This window comes from Rhinatrema bivittatum, chromosome 5 (genome assembly GCF_901001135.1).
Source record: "Rhinatrema bivittatum chromosome 5, aRhiBiv1.1, whole genome shotgun sequence".
In the NCBI taxonomy this organism is placed as follows: Eukaryota; Metazoa; Chordata; class Amphibia; order Gymnophiona; family Rhinatrematidae; genus Rhinatrema; species Rhinatrema bivittatum.
In genome coordinates, this window is record NC_042619.1 from 132,509,325 (window position 1) to 132,521,498 (window position 12,174).

Genomic DNA, 12,174 nt, shown 5'->3' on the forward strand with positions numbered 1-12,174 from the left:
TAGGACATTGGCCGTGCAATCACTGTTCACTGTGTAGTCAGGTGATTGAGGGTGAAGTGTGGACAGATAAACATGGGAAAACGCATAAAGCACGCCAATATTCTTCTTGCGATACATCCAGTGTGATTTACATTATTGTTTGCCCCTGTAACTTGTACTATATAGGTCGGACAAAACGCCAAATACGCGTGCGTCTCATCGAACACCGTAGCTGCATAACCACAGGAAAAACGATGGCTCCTATTGTGGCCCATTGCCAAGAAAAACAACACAGCTTTCAACAGCTGAGATGGCGAGTTTTAGAAGTTGTCACTATACAAAAACGGGGCGGGGATCCCAATGTGGTGTTGAATTTGAAGGAACAACAATGGATTTTTTACATGCATACAGTCAATCCAACGGGTTTGAATAATATGATAGAGTGGTACTCATTGTAAGATCGAAGTGACGTGTTGCCCACGTCATATACGTAAGGGAGTTTAAAATGGAGGCGGGAAGTGGTTAGACCGGAAGAGAATGGTTGAAAAAACGCTGAGAGACACAATGGCGCAAAACTGAGTGAGTAGCTATGCACGTTTGACAGTGGAGGAATGAGTGATGTATTGAATTGGGCTTTAACAAACGGTTTTTATGGCGTAGAATATTGCCCTTGAAGAAGGACGACCACGTCCGAAACATTGTACAGTGTCGGGCACAGACACAAGAAAGCAATGTGGAGATGGATCACGTTGCTAAAATTCATCGGATGTGAAGATAAGGGGCTACAACATTGAAAACGGACAGGATTTATAAGCTAAGTGATTCTATTTATTTGATGTTGCACAATTTATAAAACATAAAATCGGAGAAATAATTTTTAAAAGCACGGAGCACTTTAATTTTCAAGCACAAAAATTTCAAAAAAATATGGACTGACCGATGATTAAAAATAAGGCAGAGTGAATAATGGTACAAGTTGCCGCACAATGATGCCTATTATGAAGGTCTTGTAAGGAGGCGATCGCCAAAAAGGTGGGATATTTGAGAAGGGGGGTTTTTGTATCAGTATAGGAGAGAGGACTGATCCCTAACTCACACTATAATTGAGTGTCAGTTGAAGGTTTTTGACTGTTTGCATAATTTTTATGCTTACCATTTTAAGTCTGCCAATATTTTTTTGTATTTGACTATTATGTATATTTTATTTTCCAAACCGCCTGAATAACTTGCTTGACAAGTGTTATATAAAGTTCAATAAATGAATGAATGAATGAATGAATGAATGAATGAATGAGAAACTGAGCAACATTTTGGGGAAAGGGGAGGCTATACCAATGGAATGGGCTCCACTTTAAACAAGGTGGAACCTGGCTGCTGGCACTAATATTTAAAAAGGAGATAGAGTTGCTTTTAAACTAAATCATGAGGTAAAATCGACAGTCGCTCAAGACTGTATGATTTGGAGAGTGCTAGCTTCAAAGGATACAGGCATGACAGGGAAGACAGAATATCCAAATAGAGAAGTGGTGGTAAAAACTGAAGCAGCACAAGCAGAATTAAAAAGCAGACAAATATGAAGGATTCCAAGGTACCTTTAGGCAGGGTGTGAATTAAAAAACAAACAAACTCTAAACGGTCTGCATGCAAATGCCAGAAGTCTAAAAAATAAGAGAGGCGACGTTAGAATGGATAGTAATTAATGAAGATATAGACACAATAGGCATCTCAGAAATCAAGTGGAAGGAGGATAACCAAAGGGACATTTTGATACCAGGGTGCAAATTATATCAAAATGACAGAGCAAATCAAATTGGTCGAGGGGTGGCACTATATCTTAAGGACGGCATAGAGTCAAGCAAAATAAAAGTCCTGCGGAAGATAAAATTAGAAAGACATAATAAAACTGGCAAGACAATAATAATGGAAGATTTCAACTACCCAAGTATTAATTGAGCAAATGTCCCATCAGGACATGGTGGGGAGGTAGTGTTTCTAGATGCCATCAAGGATTGCTTGGTGTAGTGGCTGGCCCTGAAACAGACAAAAGGAGGAGCTATTTTAGAGCTATTTCTCAGTGGAATTCAGGACCTGGTGCAAGGGGTAACAGTGGTGGGGCCACTTAGTAATGGTGATCATAATGCAATCAATTTTGACAAAATTATTGGAGGAGGATACTGAATAAAACTACTGCAGAAGTATTATTAGTACTAAGAATAGGGGCCACTCCATGAAATTAACAAGTATCAAATTTGGAAAAAAAAAGAAAAATCAGAGGAGGTTTTTTTTTTCCCTGAAGGCACAATCAAACTGTGGAATTTGTTGCTGGAGGACGTGATCAAGGCACAAATCGTTATTAGCCAGGCAGATTTGTGAAAGCCATTGTTTATCCCTGGAAGTGAGCAACAAGGAATGGATCTATTCTTTGGCATCTTCTAGGCACTTGTGGCCCAGTGTGGCATTTTTTATATTCTTATGTCTTTTTATAATCTTGGGTATGTCGTTTTCTGCAAGAATATGGAACATGACTTTGAATATATTTGGGGAGTTTTTAGGTACTACTACACCTATAAGCAAACTTGCCCATCTCGATGCATCTCAAGGCGGGGTATAATAAAAAATGCACAAAAATGTTGCTTCATATCATCATAACTCCTTTTATTGTAGCAATATGAAATAATTGTGTCCTTTTCTCTTTTTTTTGCTCTGAAAATAATTTCGTGATCACTTTCTGCTCTTGTATGTTATATGCTCTACAGCTGTGATTCTCTACCCAGTCCTCGAAGTAAGAAATCTTTTTATATGCAGTGGAAGTAATACACGCAAATAAATATGTCTCATGGATATTCACTGTGGATATCTTTAAAAACCAGACAGGATGGGTGGTCTTCAAGGACTAGGATGAAAAGTACTGCTCTAACGGAGTCTGTAAAAAATGCATTTAACATTTCAGCAGAGTAACCCATAAATAAATAGAGGTGAATTTTAAGACCTGCGTGTGGGCACATATGAGCGCGCTTTTGCCGGCTCGCACATATGGATGCGGCAATTTTATACCATACATACTTATATACACGTATAAGTGCGCCTGTTATAAAATCGGATATATGCATGTACATATGCACATGATTTTATATTGACACGCGCACTGACGCAATTACCTGTTTCCCCAGATCATTCCCAGTTCGTCCCAGTAAAGGAGAGGACTTCCTAAACCCCCTAGCTGATTTGCCTCCCTTTTACCCTATTAGCGTGACCCTTAAAACCCCGCTGACTAGCTTAGTATATTTTATTTTAATCCTTCATGCTGACCATAGTGAAGACAAGTTCCGCAGTAGGGGACCCCGGCGCGCGCAATGTGTGCATCAATACTTACCCCGCAGACTTCATGTAACAGACTCAGCCTGCCCATGCCCCGCCCCATTTTTTAACTTTATGATTTATGTGCACACCAGGAGATATGCCCATACTCGCACGCTTTTTAAAATACGCGCTGTTCGCGCCAGGCTGAGTCACATACGCATCTCTTGGCTTTGGCGCATGTGGGGCTTTTAAAATCAATCTGATAGACTTCAGACACTATATTTCTACATTAGAACAGTAGCTTACATTAATGACAAAAAGATGCCCAAATAACACTTACCTATACACAGAACAGTTTCATGGCAAAGTAAACTAGTCAGTATTTGAAGAGATTTAGGGGTGGATTTTAAAAGGTGCATGCGAGGGTATGTGCAGGCGGCGGGTGCTGGAGGGGGAATTTTATTAATTTATGCACAGCGACACAATCGGGCCTTCCCCCGTTCTCCACCCCTCTACCTATACTCCCCTTCCTCTTCCCCTCTCCTCCCCATCCCCTAAACTCTTCGTTAAAACTAAATTTTTTTTGGCTTTCTTACTTACTGCTCCTCTGGAGCAGAAGTAAGTTATATACACCTGCCGGCGCACGCTTCTCCAGGTCAGCGGCTAATGACTGCTGTCCCGGCTGGCCGGCCTCCGTTCCGGCCCACCCTGCCCAGACCACGCCTCCCGTCCCGCCCCTTTCTCACGGCCCGGCACTTACGCGCGTGGTCGGGGCCTTTTGAAAATGCGTGCGGCCCACTCAGGGCCTGACCATGCACATAAGTGCCGAGTTTTACCCGCATGGCAGTTTTAAAATTCGGCCGCATGGTTCTGGGACACACCATTTCCAGAATTCTGGGTATGAAAACTATTATTGACTACAGTGATGCAATTCCTGCATGTGCAATCTTTCCATATTATGACAGGCAAATAGAACTCTCCTATTACTGTTTTCCTTTTTCCTGCTGTAAATGTTCTTATTCAGCGATATGCATTTTGTTGACTGGGCCATAGTACATTCCTGCCAGAAAGTAGTTTTCTCTACATATACAGAAAAAATTATATTTCTGGGACACCAAGTTAACCAATGCTCACAGACCACTGATAACTGTAGTGACCCCTTAAAATCAGATTACATTGCAGCAACTGTCTTCTGAAGAACAGAATGCTTCACTACTATTTAGAAATAAATTAAAAATAGTTTAAAAGGCATGATGCAAAACCTACACATTGATAGATGTGCAAACCTCTTACACATAGGAACAGATTAATCAACAGTACAAAGACAATGCCCCATTTTGCTACTTCGGACAGCACGGTATTGGGGGTGTCATGTGACAGCAGTAGACTTAATTAGCAAGCTCTCAAAGGAGGCTTTCTAGACTGTCGTAGTAACAGTCTTTCTACAGCTTTTGAGGTATATTTATAAAAATGTTATCATACCGTGAAGCTGTTGTTGACATTTTTTGTGCTCGACTCAGCTACACTGGCATCTGATAGGTCAACTTCGTCAAATATTAGAGACTGCGAATGGAAAAGAACACAAACACATTAGCTAACAGCACAAGTCATTTCATTTTCAAGTACACTTACACTCTGTTATCAATTTCACATTGTTGTTCAAGGGATTAGGGATGGAAACAGATGGAAAAACTGGGAAGCAGATAATCCTTTCTAATTTCTGCTGCAGACAGACCTGTATAAAGAAGTCCATAAAAACAAAGACATAAATGGAATTGAAAAAAAAAAAGTTTTGAATGAAACAGTCATGCAAATGCAAGCCAAAACGTGAATTATCCAGTTGATTCTAGAATGTCATTCATACATGCTGCTGTGTTGTTGCCCAGAATGAGTGAGCAGAGGCACAAGAAAAGATAGCCCTGGTTTCTTCCATAGCTTAAGGTGTACACATACTCGGACTGATATTTAAAAAAAAAAAAGCTGAGCTCTTAAATTTAGGTTCCTACATTAGGCAGACCCGGCACGACCAGGTGTGCAAACCGTGCAATTGAACGGAGTGGCACTCCCGGTTGGCAGAGGACGGAGAGAGCGCTTTCTCCTCCTCCAGCCCCCGGAAGAGGATATGAGCTCTATGCACAGGGCAGCACAGAAGCTAGCACCGGCCCTGACATTAGGATCCTATTTTCCGCCAAACTTAGGCCTGGATTTATCAAAATGCACTAAATATCGCATGCGATAGGAAAAGGGGTGTGTTTTATGGTAATAGGCTGTTTATCGCAATTTGCGCTAAATACCTATGTGAAGTGCTATGGACTCTCTACCTGGGTAACATCAAGCTAGGTTGAGAGAACTTTCCACAAATCTCATCTTTGTGTGAGTTTCCTCACTCCACAGGTCATCAAATCTTCACAAGAGAGCACTGTGCTGTTCGTACATCTCACTTTGAATGTCAAAGTGGCCCCTAACCCCTACACTAATACCTAAACCTCACCTCGCGTTACTGGGTGGGCCTCCCATAGAGATATAAATACCTATCTAGTGTGAGGGCATTATGGCTAGTCTCTCTCTCTCTCTCTTTTCGCATGCGTTAAAGGTGTTTTTTGCATGCGAAAACGCCATATAGCACTTTGATAAATGACCCTTGGGACTCTAAGCTTTCAGCTGACAATTCACATAAATTTAGGGCCAAAGTCAGAACCCTAAATTTAGGCCTGCTATTCATTTGCCTAGATTTTAGGCCCCTAAATTAGGTGCCTCATTTGAAAATCAATTCTAATCTCCTACCTTTGTTTCCTTGCCCTAACTCCTCCCCAGTAGCCACCCACTATATTTAAGATGCTAAATTTCAGAGTTCAATGAAACTCATCCTAAAGTCAACAATAGTACATTTTCAAAAGGGCAAATTTAGGACCCTAAACTCTTTGAAAATTGGCCCCATTGCGCACAGACATATTCAGTCAGAAAGAACGTTGTTGCAGCATAACAGAGAACAGTGTTCTCTCAGCTAGTATATGTTCGGAGATCGCCAGGCAATTTGAGATACCATTTAGAAGCCAAGGGGGTCATTTATCAAAATGCACTAAGGCTTTTTCGCATGTGTTAAGGGCTTAGCACATGCGAAAAGCTCCGTTAACGCATGCGATAGGCCCTTAACGCATGCGAAAACGTGTTTACCGCATGCGAAAGCACCATATCGTATGGTGCGATGCAAATTATGGAAAATAGGAGGAGTTAGGGGCGGGGAGTTGGCTGGGTTTGCGCGATGTTCTCTCTCTCTCTCCCCCCCCCCAGTGGTTATATGTGGGAAATACAACGGGTTTGGCTCCTATCGCAAAGTCTGATAATGTTATCGCAATTTGCACTAACTTAGCTCTTCGCATAGGTAACTAGCGCAAACTGCGATAGAATAAATATTTGCATAAACCATGCCCCTTTTGCTTTCGCATGCGATACTTACTGCATTTTGATAAATCCAGGCCTAAGCTGCTAAACTCCACATGACTAAGTCTCGTTTTTTTAAGAGATCTAAAAATATAGAATTACTTATAGGGGTTAATAAGAACATAAGAACATGCCGTACTGGGTCAGACCAAGGGTCCATCAAGCCCAGCAACCTGTTTCCAACAGTGAACAATCCAGGCCATAAGAACCTGGCAAGTACCCAAAAAACAAAGTCTATTCCATGTTACTGTTGTTAGTAATAGCAGTGGCTATTTTCTAAGTCAGCTTAATCAATAGCAGGTAATGGACTTCTCCTCCAAGAATTTATCCAATCCATTTTTAAACACAGCTACACTAACTGCACTAACCACATCCTCTGGCAACAAATTCCAGAGTTTAATTGTGCGTTGAGTGAAAAAGAACTTTCTCCGATTAGTTTTAAACGTGCCACATGCTAACTTCCTAGAGTGCCCCCTAGTCTTTCTATTATCCGAAAGAGTAAATAACTGATTCACATCTACCCGTTCAAGACCTCTCATGAGCTTAAAGACCTCCATCATATCCCCCCTCAGCTGTCTCTTCTCCAAGCTGAAAAGGCCTAACCTCTTTAGTCTTTCCTCATACGGAACTGTTCCATTCCCTTTATCATTTTGGTCGCGCATAAAAACAGTCAGCAAATACGTGCATAAGTTATACCAGTTATCAAAGCAGGACTTACAAGCATAAGTCTGCTTTGAAAATTATCCCACCAAACCTAACCCCACACAAGTTACACCTGCTAAAACGTTTGCACAAATCTCTCATGAAAATTTACGTGCATACTTTTTATAATCCCAAAGTTTGCACTTAAATCCAAACTGCTCCCCAACTCTGTCCACAGGAATACCTCCGCTCAGGCTGGGTAAACTTACATGCAACCAGAACATACGTGTTAAAGTTTACCTGAATACAGAGAAAGAAGTCCCTTTGAAAATAACCCTGACAGTATGTCTCACAAATTGTGATTATGCATACATGGTGTACATTAGCTCTCTCGCTCGCTCTTTCTCTCTCTATATATATATACTTACTCACACTTTACATACTTATTTGATTTATTTAAAAATTTTATATACCGTCATTCCAAATCAAGATCACAATAGTTTAGAAAATATAAAAAGACAAATATCTGTGATTCTGTCAATATATCTAGGTATTTGTCTATATCTATATATCTCTATATATATATACATATCTATATCTACATACATATTCATACATATATATACAGCCGTAAACATTTATAAATAAATTCACCTTACCACATGTAAACATACAAAGGCAGTAAAAAGATGCACAACTATGTTAGGTATCAGTGCATTTTTATTCACTCATCTATTTCCAGAATCAGTACGGTCAGTAGAATTCTGCATTACATAATGGAACTAACACCATAACATAGATAAGAACATAAGAAACTGCCATGCTGGGTCAGACCAAGGTTCCATCAAGCCCAGCATCCTGTTTCCAACAGAGGCCAAACCAGCCCACAAGAACCTAGCAAGTACCCAAACACCAAGAAGATCCCATGCTACTGATGCCAGTAACAGCAGAGGCCATTCCCTAAGTCAACTTGATTAATCGCCATTAATGGACTTCTCCTCCAAGAACTTATCCAAACTTTTTTTAAACCCAGCTACACTAACTGCACTAATCACATCCTCTGGCAACAAATTCCAAAGCTTAACTGTGCATTGAGTGAAAAAGAATTTTCTCTGATTAGTCTTAAATGTGCTACTTGCTAACTTCATGGAATGCCCCCTAGTCCTTCTATTATTCGAAAGTGTAAATAACCGATTCACATCTACTCGTTCAAGACCTCTCATGATCTTAAAGACCTCTATCATATTCCCCCTCAGCCATCTCTTCTCCAATCTGAACAGCCCTAACCTCTTCAGCCTTTCCTCATAGGGGAGCTGTTCCATCCCCTTTATTATTTTGGTTGCCCTTCTCTGTACCTTCTCCATTGCAACTAAATCTTTTTTGAGATGCGGCGACCAGAATTGTATACAGCATTCAAGATGGAGCGAATCAGAAGCATTATGACATTTTCCATTTATTAACCATTCCCTTCCTAATAATTCCTAACATTCTGTTTGCTTTTTTGACTGCTGCAGCACACTGAGCTGACAATTTCAAAGTATTATCCACTATGATGCCTAGATCTTTTTCCTGGGCGGTAGCTCCTAATATGGAAACTAACATTGTGTAACTACAGCAAGGGTTATTTTTCCCTATATGCATCACCTTGCACTTGTCCACATTAAATTTCATCTGCAATTTGGATGCCCAATCTTCCAGTCTTGCAAGGTCCTCCTGTAATGTATCAAATCAGCTTGTGATTTAACTACTCTGAATAATTTTGTATCATCCGCAAATTTGATAACCTCACTCGTCGTATTCCTTTCCAGGTCATTTATAAATATATTGAAAAGCACTGGTCCAAGTACAGATTCCTGAGGCACTCCACTGTTTACCCTTTTCCAGTTTCCTGTCTTTTAACCAGTTTGTAATCCACGAAAGGACACTGCCTCCTATCCCGTTACTTTTTAGTTTTCTTAGAAGCCTCTCATGAGGGACTTTGTCAAACGCCTTCTGAAAATCCAAATACACCATATCTACTGGTTTACCTTTATCTACATGTTTATTAACCCCCTTTAAAAAAAATGAAGCAGATTTGTGAAGCAAGACTTCCCTTGGGTAAATCCATGTTGGTTGTGTTCCATTAAACCATGTCTTTTCTATATGTTTTGTGACTTTGATCTTTAGAATAGTTTCCACTATTTTTCCAGCACTGAAGTCAGGCTCACTGGTCTATAGTTTCCCGGATCGCCCCTGGAGCCCTTTTTAAATATTGGAGTTACATTGGCCACCTTCCAGTCTTCAGGTACAATGGATGATTTTAATGATAGGTTACAAATTTTAACTAATAGATCAGAAATTTCATTTTTGAGTTCCTTCAGAACCCTAGATGACAGAAGATAAGGAGATAAGTAATTAAGTTCACAAGTTCCAACTGGCCTACCCAGTCTACCCAGTTCTTTCCATCTACGTTGCTTAAGCTAAGCTAGCTGTCAGCCTTACAAAGTTTTACCGTCTTCAGGGCATACCTGTAGTTTTTTAAACAAATCAGTTTAGTTGTCTTCCTTCCTTGGTCCCCTACCATTCTGGGTAGATTGGCATCCAATTTCCCATACTTAAATCTATATTCAGACTCCTGTTTGCCTTCCTCCTCATCTTTTACTCTACTTTTCAATTATGTTCTCACCACTGCCCTCTATAGCTAATCCAATAGGCATGCTTAAATTTAGTGCAGTACTGGTCCCTACCACCACTGCTGATGGGCTATCTCAATATTACAAAAAATGACATATTCCAAAAAATAAAAAAAAACACCTTTTATTTCCCTATCAATTCTCATTTACATTTAAATATGCAATATAAAACATTATATTGCACTCCCATCTCACAGATACAAATGTTACCCCAGAGTTCTGAAGGAACTAAAAAATGAAATTTCAGACCTAATAGTAAAAATTTGCAACTTATCATTAAAATCATCCATTGTACCTGAAGGCTGGAGGATAGCAAATGTAACCCCAATATTTAAAAAGGGCTCAGGGGGCGATCCGGGAAACTACAGACCGGTTAGCCTGACTTCAGTGCCAGGAAAAATAATGGAAAGTGTTCTAAACATCAAAATCACAGAACATATAGAGAGACATGGTTTGGTGGAGCAAAGTCAGCATGGCTTTACCCAGGGCAAGTCTTGCCTCGCAGGTCTGCTTCACTTTTTTGAAGGAGTTGATAGGCATGTGGATGGGGGTGAACCGGTAGATATAGTGTACTTGGATTTTCAGAAGGCGTTTGACGGAGTTCCTCGCGGGAGGCTTCTAGGAAGGGTGGAGAGTCATGGGATGGGTGGCGATGTCCTTTCGTGGATTGCAGGCTGGCTGGAGGACAGGAAACGGAGAGTGGGATTGGATGGGCAGTTTTCTCAGTGGAAGGGAGTGGACGGTGGAGTGCCTCGGGGATCTGTATTGGGACCCTTGCTGTTAAATGTATTTGTAGATGATTTGGAGAGAGATATGATGAGTGAGATGATCAAGTTTGCAGATGACACAAAATTGTTCGGAGTGGTTGAGTCACGGGCAGATTGTGATGGATTGCGGGAGGGCCTTGTGAGACTGGAAGATTGGGCATCCAGATGGCAGATGAAGTTTGGTGTGGATGGGTGCAGGGTGATGCATGTGGGGAGGGATAACCTGTGCTATAAATTACACAATGTTGGGTTCCATATTAGGTGCTACAACCCAAGAAAGAGATCTAGGTGTCATAGTGGATAACACGCTGAAGTTGTCGGTGCAGTGTGCTGCGGCAGTCAGGAGGGCAAACAGAATGTTGGGAATTGTTGGAAGGGGAATGGTGAATGGGACGGAGGGTGTCGTGATGCCTCTGTGTCGCTCCGTGGTGGGACCGCACCTTGAGTGCTGTGTGCAGTTCTGGTCGCCGCATCTCAAAGAAGATATAATTGCGATGGAGAGGGTACAGAGAGGGGCTACCAAGGTGATGGGGGAGTGGAGCAACTCCCCTATGGGGAAAGACTGGGGGGGTTGGGACTTTTCAGCTTGGAGAGGAGACGACTGAGGGGGGATATGATGGAGGTGTTTAAAATTATGAGAGGTCTAGAGCGGGTGGATGTGAATCGGTTATTTACTCTTTCGGATAGTAGAAAGACTAGGGGGCACTCCATGAAGTTAGCATGGGGCACATTTGAAACTAATCGGAGAGGGTTCTTTTTTGCTCAACGCACGGTTAGACTCTGGAATTTGTTGCCGGCGAATGTGGTTAGTGCAGTTAGTATAGCTGTGTTTAAAAAGGGATTGGATAAGTTCTTGGAGGAGAAGTCCATTACCTGCTATTAAGTTCACTTAGAGAATAGCCACTGCCATTAGCAATGGTTACATGGAATGGACTTAGTTTTTGGGTACTTGCCAGGTTCTTGTGGCCTGGGTTGGCCACTGTTGGAGGCAGGATGCTGGGCTTGGTGGACCCTTGGTCTGACCCAGTATGGCATTTTCTTATGTTCTTATGTTCTTAACCAAAACAAAGACAAACCACACAATAAACTACAAATATAAGAGATATACCATCATCATCCTTCCCAACATGTTTCGCTAGAAATAGCTTCCTCAAGCGAAAAATCTAATCAGAAAATAATCGAACAAATCATGTAATCACTAAAAACATCCAAAGCGAGTGCCAACATCTGCTGAGATGTACTACAAATCCAGTCCCACCATAGAAATCACTTGCATGGTAACTTCTGGATCACATACAAATATTCAGATCTTCATAAAAAATTTAAATCCACATCATAATCAGTTTATTTAGGGGAGTTACACAGATCAGTCA

General features: G+C 41.1%; 1 protein-coding gene across 1 annotated transcript in view; it reads right to left on the reverse strand.

Moving 5' to 3' along the window:
- DGKH (diacylglycerol kinase eta) overlaps nucleotides 1-12,174 on the reverse strand; it is a 735,022-nt gene that overhangs the window by 402,871 nt on the left and 319,977 nt on the right. The window contains 1 exon segment of the mRNA XM_029602950.1: nucleotides 4,762-4,842. Coding sequence (XP_029458810.1) covers nucleotides 4,762-4,842 — 81 coding nt within the window.